The following is a 19832-nucleotide window of genomic DNA, read 5'->3' on the forward strand; positions in this document are numbered from 1 at the left end:
TTTAAGGAAAACCACAGTTCTATTTTGTGACCTACTCATCACCACCCAACCCTCCCAGCCAGGCCTGATGCCTTCATTCCTTCTTTTCCCCACTCTCATCTCTAGGATGCCTCACTTCTCACTCACAAGGATCAGATAACTCTTAAAAGAAAAGTATTTTTAGTGTAAATAATTCCACAAAGCCATTTTTGCTCTAAGTAGAATTACAGGAAACGTATATTGAACAGAAAACAACTACTAGAGATTGTTATTTTTTGGAGACAGCCAAGGAAATTTAAATGGAAACTTCTTTGAAGACAATGTTTCTGTCTCTGCTGAGCTAAAACCACTGCTGACTCAACACACTTGAAATTTTTATCACTTCCTGACATGGTTAATGACCAACTTTGTAGCAGAGTGAAGACCTGGAGCCTTCTGAAGGTATGAAACTAAAGAACCAGCCACACTTCCAGTGAAATTTCTTCCTTGCCAGTCCTCAGACCCACAGCTTCCTGGAGGTACACAAATCAGTGTGCAAAGGTATTTCCAGCACAATGAAAAACCCACAGGTGCCACAGACTAGATGCCTGTCACTAAATACTCTGCTGTTTTGTTTTTTAAAGAATTACTGAATACTACCCTGAGTCTCCTCTACTTGCTAAACTTTTTATGCAATATTATCTGCTATTTTCTTATAGAAGGATGACATTTTAAATATTTCTTCAGTGGTTAGACATGTTCTGTTCAATATACATTTAGGACTCTGGAAAAAGGACTGAAATAATCCCCTCAGATTTAGTATTTTGTTTTTACTTTGATTTTATAAGGCTACACTTGAGTTGCTACACTGACATTTAATTTTACATGGACACTCTTAGCAGACTTTTATCTGGATTCATGCCACCAGCCTCTACTCATCTAATCACCAAACCACTTTGCTTGTGGAAATAAGGTTTACAGCATTTAATTACTACTTTCTAGAGCATCAAATTCTCTTCAGCATAGCACAAAAATCCAGAAAACTTTCTTTAAAGAACTGGATGACTTACTCCAATATATGACAGACAGTACAATTAATGATGTGATTTAAACTAACAGAAAATCTGACAATAGAAAGCAGAACACTAAAAGACAAGCCTCCTGGGGGATATGTCCTGTCCAGTTAAGCTGTTTGTTACCCAGTTTGAAGCTGGAAATCCTACTTTTGCTTTATCAATACAGCTCATTCCTTCCTTGAAAAATATGTAGTTGCTCACTGTAGCACGTGAGGTCAGTCTTTTTATCCATCTCAACTTTCATGACATATATTCAAAGAACAACTTAAAAGAACTGGTGCATATGATTTTATGGTATTTTTTTCTTTTTTCCTCACTACTGCAGGTAATGACATCACAATAGTATTATTTGGCTTGTTCCTCTTGAACTCAGCCAACATTGGGGAGTTCTTTATGTAAAGCTGTCATCAGCAGAGATGCTTAGCAAAAAAAACTTCTTAGGGAGAACTGCTTTAACCCCTGTGCTTTCCAGGACTATTTTACTTACTATGAATCAGCATGACATCCACTCTGGATCCTTAAGACTTCTGAGCAATATGTACATGTCACAGCAGCTACTGTGATGAGGATTACACGGTTAAGATTCTGATTCACTGAGTTTGTCAACAGGAGAGAGAAGATGAAAGCTTAATGGACAGATCAGAAAATTCAGTGGTATTGCACTGATTACAGTAAGCAAAGCTGTTCTTGATGAGAACAGAAATAATTCAGAGTATTTCCTCCTGTTAGAAGACAGACACACCTAACACATTTTTCACATATTCAGCAGAGATTGTGTATACCCAAGAACAATTGTTCCACCTGTTTCCTAACACTCTTGATTTATTTTAAAAAATGCATGAAAACCTCAGCAACTAACCATACTAATTTTAAAAATGGAAAAAAAAAGTAATAAAAAAAGTCAAACTGACTAAGAAACTGTGAGGACAGAATTAACAATCTCTTTAATGTCTTAGCAGAAAACCTTTCCAAGTTCCTAATCCCAACATTTGGTCACCTCAAATCACAACCACATCTTCTCTAGCCAAATTTTAAAATATGCTCTAATGTGAGAATAAAAGTTATGGTTACATTGCTTGGGAATAGAGAAATCACACCAGGTCTTAGAACGACCACATTTAAACAGCACCCTAAAATCATTCCCCCTCTTATCATTAACTCCAGTATAGGCACAGTATTGATAAATCCCTGCAGCCACCTGGATTGAAGATGAAACAGCTTTGACAGCTGCATTCCAGAACATCTAGGGCTTTATTAGCCAAAGCACATCAAGCTCCACTCACGGTGGAAACAGGCAAACACAGACTAACCAACAGTCCTGCTCGTGCAGCAGAAGATAGGGTGGTTATTTCAGAGAAGAAGACTCACAGGGCAGAAAAAGCTTCCTGGCAGTTGTGTTTTTTGGGATTTGAAGGAGGTCATTCAAGGCCAGACCCGCTCTTCCCAGTAATTACAAGTATGCCAATATGACACACTGAATAGGGAAGGTATTGATGGATGACAACAAGATGATTAACTTCCAATCTTTTTGCAGTTTGTGGGAGGAAGAAAAACACGTACCCAAGGCCACAAGTGCAACGCCTGTGCCAAACCAAGGTCAGGACACTGACACAATTTAAAGGCGTCAGCAGCATGGCAGCACTGGGGGATTCCAGTCACCACCACATTTTTCAGTGCTAATCATGAACAGCAAAGTCGGATGTTGGTCAATAACTCAGAATTTTAGTCATTAAGTAGTGGCTTTCTGGGCAAAGATGCTGCCTGAAACAATTACGATCATTCCTTTTCCAGGAGTCACAGATGCTTTCTACCAAAAAGACTTTATCATCAAGGACTAAAATCCAGCATGGTTTCACAGCTTTCAAAGGCACATCAGAGTCATTAGATAAAATACTCTGACTTGTATTAATTAGGCCATAGACATTTACTCCGAGCTGCTCTACTGGAATCCCAAGAGATATGGTTAGCAACTGCTTTTAAACTATAAAACAGAAAAATAAGACATGGCTGAAAGACTCAAAACATATTGTCTCTAGATAAGGTTATTTCAGGGGTTTATCATTTTGTGTTTTCCACAAATTCATCCTTCTGCTAATTCACTTATCTTTAACCCTCCACCTTTGGTTCTTTTTGACAGCAAAGCACATTCAAACTGCACCAAACCCAGTTCTGCAACATCACTATAAGGTTTCAGCCACAGATGCAATGATAAAGATCCGGCAGTTAAAGTTTGTATGACTAGCATTTCAAAGGAACTACTTTTGCACTCAACAGTATGTGTTTGTATCAGGGAACATGGCTAATGGCCAACCTCTTCTTAAACAGATAAAACCAGTAATATTTAAACTGTCTTGCTTCAGCTTCCTGTTCCTGTAGTTTTTTCCCTTTAAAAACTTCATTGGTCAGTCTTCCCCCTTCTTCCCAGGGCACAACAGCATTGATTTACAACGGTTTGATCTAAATTCTTTCCATCTAAACATGTACCCTGTTCAACCCATCCTCCTACACAGACTTAAACCAAATCTCTGATCTTTTATTTTGCAATCATGCAATTTGATGTGCAATCTTCTCTAAGATCTCAATTTTAGCTGAATAGACAATCTTATAAACACCCTTTTAAAAGTGAATACTGACCTTGAGGTGAGGCTGAAGGAAGCAGCAAATCCAGGGAGGAGATGCGAAAGAGAAAGAGTTAGAGTTTGTGAAAACAGAGTCCAGAGATAAAGCAGTTCAAGAATAAAGGACAAAACAAGCAGATATAAATCAGGTAATGACACACAGACACACAATCATTCACAAACACAGAGCTGCATGTTTTACAGACGTCTAATTTAAAAAAAAATTAACAAGAAAAAGAAATAAAAGAAAAAAGGACCTTTAGATTAGATTACACCATTTCAATTAGAGGCAACTTTCTGTAGAGAAAATAATCTCCACTATGTAACTGTTCTTGGAAAAAGAAAATAAGCCATTTTACAAGAAAACTCTGGATTTACATCACATCATTAGCAAGTACCCTTCTTCCAGAATTCTAACAACCATTTTGAAAATGCAGAGTTTGACTATCTGAGATGAAACCTATTGTCTTCCTTTATGACATCTTCTAGGGGCTTATTTTCTCTCCATGAGCAAGACAAGCAATTTTTTCACTTTTCCTGAAGATGATCCCAACTTGTCTAAAGGGACTAAATAGAAAGGAGAAAAAAACCCCAACCAGGGAGTAAAGTCCTCAAGACCTGAAGACTTATCAAAGCTAAAAGCTCATCTTAATTTTGACATTGAAGTCATCTCTTTCAAAGAGAAACAATAAAAGCAGCTGCCTCTTCTTCCTGCCATATAATTCTCCTGTATAAAGTGCAATCTAAAAACAATAATGACCAAACAGGTATATTTTTGACAGTTCTCTCCAACATTGTTCAACAGCAGAATTGACCAAGACAAAATGCTGGAGTCCCCTGTATAACATGAGGTCCCATAGGTTCATTATTGCTTTTTTTTTCCAAATGTCTCCAGTATCTTTCATAGGCATCTGCTGTCAATTTCACTGATAACAGCAAGGTAAGTCAACAAGGAACCATAAATACAGATCTTTTCAATCTGGTTTTAAATTTGATGGTTTTCAGTCAATAGCAGAGAGGCAAAGGAAATGTCCTTTTGTCCAAAGCAGCAATTTCACTTTTACAAGATGTGGTGTACTTCTCCCGTGGCAAAATTTCACACTAAAATGGCAGGATATGGGCTGGAGAAAAATATTTCCATAGGATAGGCTAACTGCTATATTCTTTATTACTCTTGGTATATGAAGGCATGTAAATGAAATTTGAAGTCCTTATTTATGGCATAAATTTTACTATCAGCCGTGTAGGGTATTGAATTTGTACAAGCAGCTGTTGTTGGTCTGTAACAGATTAACTAGTGCAAAGGTACTTTTCTTTGGCTTCTAAACCAACATTCTTTAAATCAAGCTCTTCAAGGACAGCTGCTGTAAAGGCTGTATTATTTAGGGATTTGGGGAAAGATGAGACTTGTAAAATGCCAAATACCACATCTCAGTGTTTGATCTTGAAGTAACTTATAATGTTCCAAAAGCCTTGGTTAGTTCATACAGAAAAATACGTAAATAACAATTCTGACCGAAATCCAAGACTAAAAACAAATTCAACAAAAGGGAACAAATATGTGAAAATAAACACTTGGTTAAAAAATGGGAATAAATAAGGTATGGGGGAAAATGTAAGACTTCTCATTTTGTGTTTCAGGGATTCTTTGCAATTCCTGGTTGTGTTGTAATGATGTGATATTGTTTCTTCAGTTTAACAGCGAAAAACATACAGGCTACAATTCAGAAGAGCCCAGTAGAATTTCAATGAACCATACAGTTCTTCCAACTGCTATTAAAGGTAGCATCTTTTGCTGGCACAGGATGAAGGCAAAACAGTATGTAGAACACTATGCTGAGGTCACTTGCAATTTTCTGTGTGCTACAGAAGAATTATTTAACCAGCTGCATGGGATTTGAACAGAGAAAAATTATTGCTACATCTCCATTTTGTTATGGAATAATTTTCTACCCAAGAAAAATACATTTTGTGTAAATGCTAGTCCTCTTTTCCAAGGTTTTGGTACAGAGGTGCAAATTATCTTCTAAGAGTGTGGATTTTTAGAATAACCACAATATTTATCCAAACAAAAATGAGGACTGTGTCTGAAAGCACATTCAAATTAGAAAAAAATCTGTAAGTGCGCTATCACTCAAACTAAAACCAAGGCAAACACCTGAAATTGTCAGCTATCAGGAAGTAAATGGAGATCTGCCATGGACTGGAGGTGGAGCCTCAGTTCATGGGCTACATCAGTGAAATTGAACAGAGGAGCACAGCAAGCATCTGCCCCAGGCAGCAGCCCCAAGCAAGCAGGATCAGATACATACCGAGACATGCTCAGTACAGAGCAAAATCACAAGTTTTAGTTTGCACTCTTTCCCTTCGAGCAAGAACACACACTTGCAGCATTCCTTACAAGATCCAGCAGCAGCGTTCCTGCCCAGCCCCATTAACTGTGTACTCCGATGCAACAGTCACACAGGGAGACAAGACAATTGTAATGCCAACTGGCAGTCTCAGAGAAACCCATTTTCTTTTAAAATACCATCCTGTTCATGTTAAAGACAGAGCCGACTTAAATCTGCTCAGTGGGTACAGATCAAAAAAATGAGATTCGAAAGCTTAAGCATTTTAATTACGAAATACATATTTTTAAAGCTGTTGGTTATTCCAGTAACAATTCTTTCCACATAGTTGTATATTATAGGGAGTGAAATGAGCCTGCTAAATTTGTCTCAGATGTACTTAGGATGTATTTATGTAACAATCTTCAGTCAACCTCTGAATCCCACTCATTTGACAGTGAGTGATTGTGTATATTTATTACTCTGTCATTCCTTCAAAGCAGTCTGACAGGGAACAATAGGCATTTGATGCTCCTTGTCTGTCAAAGCAGAAAGGCTATTCATGTTTACCACTTTTGACACATCTTCTTGATAAAAAGAATGATGGCTGGTCTTTCCCTTTTATTCTAGGTTGATATTTAGAGGGATAGGGAAGAGATGGAGAGACAGAAGGTTTGTGTGTGCATCCATGCACACACGTATGCATGGATCTAAGAGCACAAACCCAGCCACAGATGGCCACAATGCAGCACTAAAATTACTATTTCACTGGCTTTCTGGCAATTACTGTATATTCCTTTTGTTCTTTCTGTACTCCAAGGATCTGACACTTTTATTTTTACTCTATCAGTTGTATAAAAGAGAGTTTTGGTGGGTTTTCTTTTACTCCTTTCGCACTAGCTTGTGATTACGGATACTCTTATATTGCTCAAAGATGTTGACTGAAACAAAGCTACAGAACAGCTTTTGAAGAGGTGTAGTAAAGGCAGGTAACAAACTGATATGCAGACTAGGCTCATTATTTACGTGATGTTCTTTCTCCTCACGTTTATAATTATTTTAATTATATCACAGCTCTTACACTCTACTGATCTAACAGCTGGATCAGGAGATATCTGCTAAATAAAATCCATTACTGCTACAATATAAGGCAGATGACAACTCCTATACTCATTACAGATAATAGGCATGAGAGGGAGTGCTTGAAAACCACCTTGATTTAATGATAAAAACAAGCAGGACTTCAGCACTACAGAAAATTTGGCAGGAAAGGAAGCCTTTAAAAAAGTTCATGGTCAGTGCTTCTCATTACTGGCATTTCTCTAGTGCAGGGTCCTTCCTGGAGGATCCAAGATCAGATCCTTAGGTTTAGATTAGCAGGCAAACCATGCTTTCAGCCCACTGCTGAACTGAACAAAGGAGCTGCTCTGCACTCAGTGCCATGGACACGAATCATTCTGTTTAACAGTGTCAGCCCTGCCTGCTGGAACATGGACATAATACCAGGTTTAGGTGGTTCAATGAGGGGATAACACAGCAAGCTCATTCAGCCAAAGCCTGCACCAGCCCTGACCTCTCACCATGGCAAGGGCTGGACTAATTGGGGTTCTTTGACCTTGTATTTTAGAACAGCTGTTTCTGCAGTATCATCAAGTTTCAGTTGCTCCCAATACACAGGAAGAGGGAAAGAATGGGAAATAAAGGACAGCTAAATGTAGAACAAATCAAAAAAGGATATCCCATTATATGAAAAAGGTGAGGATGGATTGAGGAGGCACCGTAAAATCACTATGATGGGGTTTTTATCTGTTGCTCTCTACAGATGGATTTGCAATTACTGGCAGTGTCTCTCTGTCTCTCTTTTCTTTCCTTAGATGTAGGTTTCAAAAGCGATTAGTGAGTCTGAGTGTTGATCTCAAGGCACTTGAACAAAGCTTCACTTCCAAAGGGCAGATACTTGCTTTCTGAAAATCAGCATACTTTCAAATACCTGTAAGCAAATGTGCCTGCATATTTTATTCTTATCTGTTTAAAGAAGTTATCCTTTTATGAAATGTTTTTTTGTTTTCCCTCTGTGAAACTTGATACAGGACATCAGGTGTCATGCTGATCTTGAACAAAGATAAAGCAGCAAGAATGAGAAGAAAGAAATTACTTCTTCATTTCCTAGCTTGGAAATTATGAAAATCTTAATACTCAACAGATCTGTGTGCTCAGAGGTGGAGCTGGACTAACTATGGGCCTGACCACTTCTTTCCATTACAAAACCCTGTCCTCAGTTGCTTGCCAAATATTAAAAACTTGTGCTGCTATTTCCCATGACAGGTTCAACTGAACTGGGGATTTTTGGGGAAAATTTCAGCTGTGTCCTTCACAGAAGGCAGCATTCTTGTGGAAAAAATTCGTTCATATATGGTTAAAGATTGTATCACTTTACTGTGATAGCTGTAACACTCACATCAAGATGTGAATTAAATTTATAAGGCAATCTTCATTTTGGAATATCTTAAGTTTTGAGTGATTTACCTTGGAATTTTAGTATTTACTGAAGCTACAGATTTTTGAGGGAAATGGATGAAAAACACAACAACAACAAGAGATTCTGCCTAGTAATAATACCAGGTAACCACAAGATAAATATATTTGATTTGCTTTTATGTTGTATGGCAACAAAATGGATTGAAGTATTTTAAAATAATATTCAATTGTTTCAGGTTTTCCAATGCCTGAATCAGATTTCAATTTATTTTAGGAGGACTATAATGAGTTAAGGCAATACAGAATTATAGCCATACCATCTGTCAAGGTTAACTTTAATGGTGATGATTATGACTTTATAAACACCTTTCTTTAACTGGACAACATTTCTTTTACTTTAAATTATTTATATGCCCTGATGTGGCTCTTGCTTAGGAATTCTCTAAAAAACTATTTAAAAATTCACAGAAACAACAAACTTGAAAACCAAAGACAATTATTCCAAGATATGAGTAGCAGTTTGGAAGTAAGTATTTCAGCTTCAAATTGTTGACTTAAGCTTAGGGCATACTTTACTAGTACAGTTTCCTTTACACTATTCTAGGAAACCATAAAGTTGATGGAAAATACAGCTAATTTCTCTCTCCATCTCTCCTTCACAGAACACTACACAAACATATCTGTCTTAAAAACAGACAAAATAAGATACTTCATTCTACTGTTCACATTTTTCAGCACTCCTTTGAGATCACCTAATGTTATTTAATCTTTTATTTACTGTTGAGAAGAAATATTTAAGATGAGGAGTATACCTTTTGGCTGCTACAAATCAAAAGTTGGAAGGTTTCTTCTTGAAAAAGGCATCCTTAAATTCTTTTCAGGAAAACTCTCCAAATTCTCTTTCTTAAAATAGTCACTAATCCCAGCTGTCCTTAACAGGACTGCTGGTATTGCACAGCTGAGTGCTGTCTTCCTTTGCTCCCAAAGCAAAGTTTTCTTCAGAAAAAAAAAAAGTCCTGTGTCCTTACAAGAACTACCTATCTCATGTAGGGAGCGTGCCAAATGAAAACCAATTTTAAGCCTACAGCTGGAACCAGGACTTTCATATATATTCATTTGGGGCTTACCTCTGAAGCAATATGTACAGATATATTTACTGCCACCTCTCAAGTACTAAGTCAGCTCTTATTTGCACACAAATAGATCTGTGTATAAACTACCCATCTGAAGGCTGTGATGGCCATGTCCCAGAGAAGGAGCATTACTTTTTGTTTGTTTATTTTCTTATTACAGGATAGTCATCATGGGAAAACTGAAGAGTAAGTCAATACTGACCTCTATCAATGACATATTTTAGAACACTTGAAGAACACTGAGTTTTAGCTGGTTCAGGCAGAACTGGTAGCAGAGATCAGAACCAAAGGTAAAACACAGCAGGAGAATTAGAATTGAAAAACAACAGCTTCTGTCGAGTTTAAATCAGGGAGAACAGCAGCAAACCTCCTTTGCACTGTGGTCACAACCAGAGCAGAGACTGTGAGAGCTCACACTTGACATAACCAGTTTGACCTAAGGAGAAAAGCGGAATTGCAGCAGCCCCAGTCAGCAGCAGCAGCAGCAGCAGCCGGGCAGGCAGTGGCAACATTCCAGCCCGGAGGAAACAGAAGCCTTTTAGGGCACTCACTTTCCCAGGAAGTCCCACACAAACCCCCCTACGTGTTGCGGTGCAGGGACCGACACCTGGGAGGGAGGGTGCAGTTTGCGGGAGGTGTGCTTTCTGAGGAAAGGCACAGTCACAAACACCCCCACAAAAACAAAACAACACAACTCGGGGGGCCAGGGCGGGACAGGACACATAGGGAGAGAAAGCCAGGAAGGAAACAGAACACAAAATGAAAAGTTACAGAAAGACAGGAGGTTATGGAAAGGCAATACAAAAAGCAGACAGTTAGTTACAAAGGAATAACCAGACAGCTACAAAACCCTCTACACCACCATGATCAGGGACAGAAACAAAACTTACAGGGTTGTTCACCCACAGAAGAAATGTGGACTTAGGGCCCACCTTCCCGTAAGAAAAAGCAAAATCTTCCCCACATAGAATACATACTAATGAGCTTGTGCTTTCAACCTTGTGTTGACTCGAGAATAGTCTTCAAACTTTTGCATAGCATGCACCATACTTAACACATTTTTTTTTAATATCTTTTGTCTCATTAACAGCTGAAAACCAATGTCATCCACTCAGTAATTGCAACAGCTACTGAAGAATGGAAGCATTTCCCTCTTTATGTTAACTTAAACACAAGGCAGTTTTGCCTGCATTGACAAGACTTAAAACAACAGTTTTCTGCTTTTTATTTCATCTTCCTCTCCCTACTGTTTCTTCTCTTTCTCTGTTCCTCTATGCAGACCTCCCTAACAGGCGACACATCTCTGCTGTGGATGAAACTGTGATACCATTTCCAATTCCTGACAACATATGGTCTAGTTGTCACTGAGACCTAGCAAAAGAAAAAACTACAGGGAAGAGACACTCCACTCTCTCTTTTGAAAAGTCCCTTTTCTTTTAGTAGTTATTCTCTAAATGTGACTTATTTCTCCTCATCTTTCTCCACATGGAATACTGACTGTTCCTGACTGGCACAGCAATATTTGCTGTTTAGCTTGCTGACAATTGCTTCTGCAGGCATTACAGTTCTTTGCACAACAGAGTTCCAACAGCTGCAGAAGCATTAGACGTCAAGATAATTTCTAGCTTGCTCTGCATGGACCACCATTTGGGACAGACTTTTAAAAGGCAAAGTTGTCTATTTTTTCCAGGACACCAAGACTCTAGCTCTAAAACAAGACTCTATGCATGTAACACACCTGGATATACAGGTTCAGCCATGTCTTATTTGTATTTGTGACAGTTATGCCTGAAGAATTTATTGTAACAACAAACTGTTCTACAAACACACCACAGTGTCAGCAGCTTTTCCTACCCTCCCCATTCCCTTGCAGCTCTGTCTACCCTTCTAGTTTTACCTATATCAACCCTATTTTTGAGCAGCCAGGTAACAAAAGCACGTGGTATGACACCCTCTTTCTTACAATGTAGCACAACAAAGGACCAAAGATAGAAAAACTCTAAACAGACCTTCCCAAAACAGGCACTCTAAGGTTTTTAAGACAAGAAAAACAACTGTTATTTCTAACATTAATCAACTCTTTTGCTCCTTTTTTAACTTTATACCATTCTCACCTTTCCAGTTCTGCTATCTTCTTATCCTTATCATTCTTCTCGTTCTCCATCTCTTTCAAGATCTCCAGAAGACGATCCACTTCAGCCTGAGCCTTGCCAGATTCCTCCCGATACCTTGTCACCTCTCTCTCCAGCTGCTGCATGCGGTCGCTCAGCTCTGGGCTGGCCCTCGCCTCCAGGGTTGCCTCGTGAGCCTGTAAGGAAAAGGTTCAAGGACGAAACACTTCATTCACATGTATGTATTTCACATAGGACAATTCCAAAATGCCATCTCTAGAAACCTATTTCAAAATGGCAAGATTAATTATTAGACAGAAATATACAGGGCCTATGCTGCTTTTAAGTATGGAGAAATAATTTCTAAGAAAAGAAACATTTACAAAAAATTATCTTTTTAGTTCAACCTAAAAAAACCCTGTGGTTTTTAATTTGAAAGAGAACTGAAATTAAAAAGAAGCAGAAATATGAAAAAATTTTAACTTCTTTGAAAGAAAAGAAAAATAAAAGCAAGTATGAATCTAAAAGTTCCTAAAATACACTTCTAAAACAGTGTCAGGACTATAGATTTAGTTATCTGAGGCATTTTTAACCTACATGTTCTAGAAAAAGAAATCCCAGGTTAACAGCCTTCAATAACTACATCAATATGCAAAGCGTCAGACACATCTGCACAGACGGTGCTGATGTGCTCAAGCCCTTGCTAGTTCTGTGAGCCACACAGACCAGGGTTAATGAGTATGGTTACCTACTGAAATGATCTTTGCCTAGTTATCTAAGAAATACATTTTTCAAAATCAGACTATTGGGACAAAAAATATCAGATGACTGAGGATACCACGATCCCAATGAAGAGATTGTTTAGGGTTTTTTTAAATGTCTTGGTTTGCTACAAAAATCACTAATTTATTAGTAAAATTAATTCAGTAGTTCCCAAGCACATGAGACAGGAGGAATGCAGCATTTATGCAGAAGTGAAACCAGCAGACTAAGGACTATCCTTTTTCTCTCACCCTGCCCCTCTGCAGTTGGCTCTTGAACTGCAATTTGATATCAATTAAAGCTATTTCAGAATTGCTCAAAATTGCTTCAGTGAATAGCAGGTTTGATGAAGCTATTCTGCTGACCAGGACTGCCTGCAAAACACAAGGCCGTGCTCTTCTCAAAACAAACCTACAACAGAGAACAAGACTATAGACTTTTCTCCCCTCTGTGTGCAGCTGTGGAAAGTTGTTTTACAAGCTGCCAATGCTCTGCTCCAAAGCACACTAAGTCTAGATCTGATAGTATAAGACTCTGTTGCTTTTAAAGGTAATTGGAGAGAACTGCAGCAGTAAAAAAACTCAGTGCTGAAAGCTGCTGCTTCCAAAGAACCAAACAGCAAAATTACATTTGGCTAAATCTGTTTAGTTATTCAGTAAAATAAGACTGGAGGAAAATATCCATTTATTGACCCCAACATTTTTCCCTTGAAGTGTCTAGTTTTTAATTAGCTTCTTTAAAGCCAAGACCACATTCTAGTAGAATCCAGGAGACTTGTGGTGGCAGAATATGCTGGGACTGACGAACATTTTGATGCCTGTCTTTACTGGGACTGACCTTGGGACAGATCTGGGTTTCCCAAACAAAGAAAAGGTTCATGTTCCAGAGCCTTGGCCTTGCAGCTCTTGTCTGAGGGTCAATACTAAGCTGTTTTGGTTTTCTTTTCTTTTTTGAAACAAGAATTCCAGAAAGCTGACTAACCTGGACAGTGTTTTATCCTAGAACAAAATGCCAGGCACTCCCCAGGTCTCCCAGGCAGATGTCAGCAAGAGTGTGCTAGAACCAAAAATCGTGCAAGACCAGAACCCTTTCCTGAGGTAATGCATTAAGGAAGACTTCAAAGGCTCCCTACTTCTGAGTGAGTTTCAAGTCAAACCCTGACACTCCTCTGTCACTGAACTGTAAGACTGAAAATCCTGCTTCTGGGCTTCTGACTGAGACCCAGATGCAAGTGCATCCCTGGTGAGCCTGGAAGCTTTGCGAAGCCTTTTGGAGTTAGGGCCATCAATACTTCCAGATTCCTCACTGCCCCAAAAGCACTTCAGATTACACACCCTTGGAAAGGGCTCTCCACAGCAAGTGGAAGTGTAATTAATGCCCTGCCAAGAGGATGCAGACTCCAGGAGGACGTGGCAGCAGTGAGACTGACAAGTGTGTCAGCTCCATGAACAGCTGCAAGCACCAGGGGACATACTTGGCTTTGGAAAGAGTGTTGGTGCATGTTTCTGAAATGCCTTTTTGGGATTTCCAGCCTGCAGGAAATCTGAAATACTTGATTTCATTTCCTTTTCAACTACACCTTAAATTTCAAAAAACCCCTCCATCCTTCCTTCCCCAATACAGGGAATTTTGAATACTGTTTTGGGGGGCACTTATACATCTACTGAGGGCATCTGTATTCTCCTAAGAGACACCACATATAGAGTTAAGTCTGGTTTTCACCAGACACAGAGCCTGAATTCTTCTGCACTGGGTTTAGGTATGTTTCCAACATCTCAAATTGTTTGTTTTAACAAATACTCCTCCAGGCTCTTTAAAGTCATCCAAAATACATGATCAGATAATCAAGAAAGTTGTTTTTAAAAAAGGCAAAGCTACACTGTTAGCCTAGCTTATTAAACTCCCTAATTCAAAATAAGTTATAATACCTAATGCAATTCGACTGTCAGAACAGTCCTGATTTATTTTACTCTGCTAATAAAAGCATCTCCACAACAACCCAAGAGACACTACTGAGAAGAGGAAATAAATTTTCTTTTCTAGAGAATTAGCCAACAAGTCAGTGTGTCTGGTTCTTATAGAACCAAAGGGCTATTTACACAACATAAATTATTAGTTAAGACACATAACACATGTTATTTGTATATAATGCACATAAGTATGGATACTTTCACCTAACACAAAGAGAACGTTATGTGATACGGTGTAAACTGGAGACCACTTCCTGCATTGTGAGTTACTGAGTGACTTTGGTCCATTTTGTGGGTTTTATACAAAATACGTGTTTCACGACCATATCTAAAATCCTACTGGATTCATTTATTGTATAAGAGAGAAAACCAATGCATTTAGAGGTTTCCCACAAACTCACATCAAGATCTGGAACAGATGAAATTGGCTACCTTCCCAATGCAACACTGCAAAATAATTCATCTTTTTTCTTTCATCAAAAAGCTAAACAAATAATGAATTCCTATAAAAAAATAAGTAAAAAAATAAAAAAACCCAAAAACACATACAACTTGTCCCACCCACCAAAAGTTTACAAAAATTCCAAAATAAGTAGTAATTTCGTTTTTGAAGCAGAATCAATATAGAAAGTGACAAATGCACCAAGAGTTTCTCCTGTATTAAGAGACTCTAAGTGTAGTTCAGTAGGTTTGACTTTCATCTCTGCCTGACACAGTATTTGTAAATCTGCAGTCTTCTAATACAGTTCCAGACAAATGTGATAATGTACAAAAGAAGTATGATAAAAATTAAATTTAAAAAGCAGTGTAGCGTTAAGGTGAAGGGAACACTGCACTTTCTCATCTACACAGGCTATTGAGTTTACCAGATTAGAGGTTATTTAAACCCCTTAATTGTTACTTCTGATCCTGTCATTAGCTTTCTACGTCTCTCCCATGTGGAGTCAAACAGGTGAATTTAGGCAATTATTAATGTAACTTTTTTTTAACTTTAAAGCAAAATGTAGCTTTCAAGAGCACAACCAAACTTGCACATTTCTTACACAGATTGATGCAGAATAAAAAAGACCCATTTTAGCCAGAAAGCAGCACCCTCTTAAGCAATGTTTTTATTAGCAAAGATCATCTGATCAGTATTAATCTTTGCCAGTGTGAATTCAGTTTCAAATTCTAAGTGGTTCAGGACTGGGAATAGGTTAAGTTTACTACTCTGGATATGCTCACAGTTCTTAAGAGGGACTATAAACTAAGAGGTGGTTTAACAGCTTTCTGCTTTCCTGCTCTTAGCCATCATTTCCCATCTGGAATGTGGTAAGTGATGGGGTGAGTGCTTCAGGTACCTACAGAACATAAGAAAGAGTGATTGTTCCTCAAATAAATAAATGTACTATAACTTCTATTGCTTCCACAGAAAATCAGCTGACAAAGCCAACTTCTACAACTAAAACAAAGATGACCAATGTTTCATAGAAATAACCACTATTTACAGATGGAGAGGAGTGGAAGACAAAACACATTAAAAAGAATTTTCTAAGTTGATATTTCTCATGCCAAAACCCTCTTTTTTAAGAGGTAAGATAATCTTACACAGCTTAAAGCGTGCCAAAGACAGGGAAGAAAACAATAGCACATATCTAATTTAAAGGTTCTAAAATGTAAATAAAAATTCCAAACATTATGACCAAGATTCCAAATCAATACTCCTAAAATACTAACTAAATCAAACAGCAAATAATTCACAGCAAACACTTTCTACTTTTACCTATGAATTAAGACAGTAAATTCAGTTTAACATTTCACATACAAATGTTGCCAGGAACTTTTGGCCACAAAGCAAAAGTTCCCAAGAACCTGAAATCCCATTTTAATCCACCCTCCTACCTCCAAGGGTGCCTCATGTCTCCTAAAAATAGTAAATGCACACACAAATACAAAAATATATTATGATTATTTACTGCAAAAGACAAACACTTTACCCACTTTCTGTACTTTTTCTACCACAAAGGCAGAAATTCAACTGATAAAACATTTGTGCTGTCTTCTATCATGTCTTTATTAGTTTTGACAAAACTGTAAATTTAAAAAACAACAAGACTTTCTCCTCCTTTAGTTAAAAGGCTCCACACACCACAAATGGTAAAAAGCTTTTTGAAAAGGCTAGAATGGAAGTAAAAGGCTCAGGAAAATTCTCTGATATACTATGAACTGTAAACTTGAGTCTGTCACAGTGAGTTATTTGTTGTCTTTTAACCATCTCTACATCTCTTCAACCATCTGGTTAGTCTCTGTTAATGTAACTGCAAATTTTTGACATGGAATGAACAAGTATTCAGGTGGAAACAATTCATAAAAAAGTTATTTTCTTTATGAAAAACCATAGAGAGAAGAAGACGCTTCAAGAGAGGTAACTTCCATTATTTAAAAAAGTGATCTCTCCAGAAAGATAGGAGTTCCCATAGCCTCTTGTACCTTACCCTGTATGTTTGCTATACCATACTGGAGGAGAAAACAAACACTTTGCTCCCACATCTTCTTCAGGGTAATGAGTCTCAAAAGGTTTGCATGCTAATTAAGATTTTGCAGAGAATGTGCTCTCCTCAGACAAATTCTTCTGCCTACTTGCACCAAGTACAATCTTTTTGTATTATATCTAATTTTCCCAACTTCTTATCAACACTATTTAGCCAGGTTTAAATAATTTCTAGTATGGGATGCCACAAAAATGGAACTATTGCAAGCACCAGCAATTCTCTGACTCTCAGACAATGATTATCAGGATAGACAACTACATTTACCCTGAACATTGCCAAGAGTAACACAGGTATCAGACTCCTGAAAGTTTTGTAACACCATTTTTTGTGCACAGAGCCACAAAAGAAATCTCTGATGAAAACCACCTTGGATTACGTAATTTACAGTGTCAAGATATTATTATACAAACACTCCTTGACAGGAGTGCTCTTTGACATCAAACAGGAGGCTGGAAATAGGATCCAAAATTAAACTGACATAGTACCAGCGAGCTTAACGGTTACACAAGTTTTTAAGCAATCTTTCACTTGCTGTAACGTAGCTTTTATTTCTAATATGCTGCTGTACACAGTGTTACAGAAAGCTTTCACGCAAGAAGCTTGATTTGGATGGAAATTCTGCCTTCTTGCTCTGAAAATGCACAGACAATGGAGATGACAGAAAAGCTACAGGACATTTCAAGCATTGGCAGCAAAGGGAAACAAAAACACTGACACAATATTAAGCTGTCCAAACAAAAATGCAGTTAGACCAACGCAGTCAAACAGTGAAAACATCTCAGAAAGTCTTTTTGAACATGACTGGTCAGACATGGCACTGCTTTTTGTTTGTATCCATACTATCCACACCCACTGCTAAAGTAATTCACCAATCTAGTGTGTGTTGGCCCAACTATAAAAGCACAGGTGAATACACATGCAACACAAAAAATTAAATGTGCTGGCAACAGCCTCTCAGATTGCCAGGGAACTTACTAGCTTGGATGGATGACTCAATAAAACTTCAGGGTGCTAAAGGGAGAAAGAAGATAGGAAAAGATGGAGAAAATTTGGGATAGGAAAAGTGCGAGAGAGAAAAAGAAAAGATGCAACAAGAGAAGAATTTAAAATAACTGCAACATTAATTTACCAGGACGACAGAATCTTAATTAGTGGTTTTAGCATGCACTAGTAACCAGCTTTTGGAACATGAAAACAATGGAATTACCCTCGTGCAAGTTCCAAATTTCATCCTGATTTTTTCAGTTGAACAGATTTGTCCAGCCCCCACATATTTAATGTAGTTCTTTGTTTGGGTTTACAGATGAGTTTCACAGATTGAGAAGGACTTTTAATTCTTAGTGCTTCCCTTGTATCAAATTCTAATACTTGTTGGTCCCCCCCAGATTAAGAAACAAAATGAAACAAAGTATACTGTCTGGGAAAGTCAAAACAGAAAGAGCTGGGAAAAGAGTATCCTGAAGAACAACAACTAAAGGAAAACTTTTTCACTATAAAACAAATACATTAAAATAGAAGTTTGGGAAAAAAGTTTCCTGGAGAAAAGAAAAACCACCACAGAGAATAATAGCACTCCACAGACAAACAGGGAGAGAACCTCCTGTGTGTGATTTGCCTCTAATGATTCCATTTCAGCCAAAATGAGGACAGGTAGCTTCTTTAGACAAAAGGATGCTCCAACAACCTCTGGCAAATCTTAGCTACAACAGAATCACCAACTTGTTACCAGTAAGACACTGACAGAGGGTGAAACTGCAATTCATGACAGAGAATTCAAATGAAAAAGTACTTCAGGTCTTCTGAAAATACCACTGAAAACAGCCTGTGACACCAATTAAATGTGTTTCTTTCTACTGTGCTCTGTTGCTGTTGAATAACAGAACAGTTGATTTTGTGATACAGAATGAAAAAGAACAAACATGGCTTTAGATATGCATATCCAGAGTTTCATTTACACAGTTCTCAGGTGCATTAACACCCAACTTGCACCCACACAACAGGAATTCTAATCAGGTCTTAACTGATGACTCAAAATCACACACTTCACTTATGGCATATTCTTTTCATTTGTTTTTACACCGTCCTCCAGGCAGGGCCAACCATGCACCTGAATTTATCACATTAACACCTATATGCATAGATAACTGGTATGTGAAATATTCAGCTGTTATTTTTTTAGCAGTTACCTCAACTTCATGGCACAATTGCTGCTACGAGCTGTACTGAAGCAGACTAAGCCTTAAATTCCTAGTAGCTGTTAACAAAAAAGCCAACAGCACTGTTATTGCATGGAAGTGAAATCCAGACTTAGCACACGTGTCTGAAAGTTACTTCCTGATAGGCTTAGCTCATGGTTTGCAAGGACACACCTTCACAGTTCTTGCTGAAAAGAAATTCACAGAATTTTCTCTTAAGACCCAAAGTTTTTTTTTTGGACACAGGCAATGTATTTATACTTACAACACATATATAAACATGAACTAGGATTACCTTCTTCAACTGAGTTTCCATCTTCAAACATTCTTCTTTTTTCTGTTCTAACGCAATTTCCAGTGTCTTAAGTCTTGAATCTTTCTTCAGTCCTGATGAAGCTAATGATGAGGCATGTTCCTTAAGATCCAGTAATGATGTCTAAATTAAAAGATGTGAAATAATTATCAAGTAAGTGCAATAGCTAGTTACTATTTTGTCTTTATTTTCTTCCTATCCCATCACACTATATTCAGGATCTAATTTAGAACAACATATTTTTTCAGGATGTTTATGTCACTGACTTAAGACAGCCTGTATTCATTCAGGCTTTCAGGATCAAAATAAAACCTCGCATAAATTAATTTAAAAATAATTTTTAAAGATGGACAATTC

General features: G+C 37.8%; 1 protein-coding gene across 11 annotated transcripts in view; it reads right to left on the reverse strand.

The window, feature by feature from the left end:
• Window positions 1–19832, reverse strand: part of ERC1 (ELKS/RAB6-interacting/CAST family member 1) — a 189955-nt gene that overhangs the window by 100282 nt on the left and 69841 nt on the right. For 9 of the 11 annotated variants that reach the window (XM_085049384.1, XM_085049393.1, XM_085049387.1 and 6 more), the window contains 3 exons: window positions 19458–19598; window positions 17943–17978; window positions 11708–11901 (listed from right to left, as the gene is read on the reverse strand). In XM_085049384.1, the coding sequence (XP_084905510.1) occupies window positions 11708–11901; window positions 17943–17978; window positions 19458–19598 (371 nt within the window). The remainder of the gene's footprint in view (window positions 1–11707; window positions 11902–17942; window positions 17979–19457; window positions 19599–19832) is intronic. The other 2 variants (XM_085049389.1, XM_085049386.1) reach the window with 1 other exon arrangement.

This window comes from Lichenostomus cassidix, chromosome 1Ab, assembly GCF_008360975.1.
Source record: "Lichenostomus cassidix isolate B80296 chromosome 1Ab, HeHo_3.0, whole genome shotgun sequence".
Classification (NCBI taxonomy): domain Eukaryota; kingdom Metazoa; phylum Chordata; class Aves; order Passeriformes; family Meliphagidae; genus Lichenostomus; species Lichenostomus cassidix.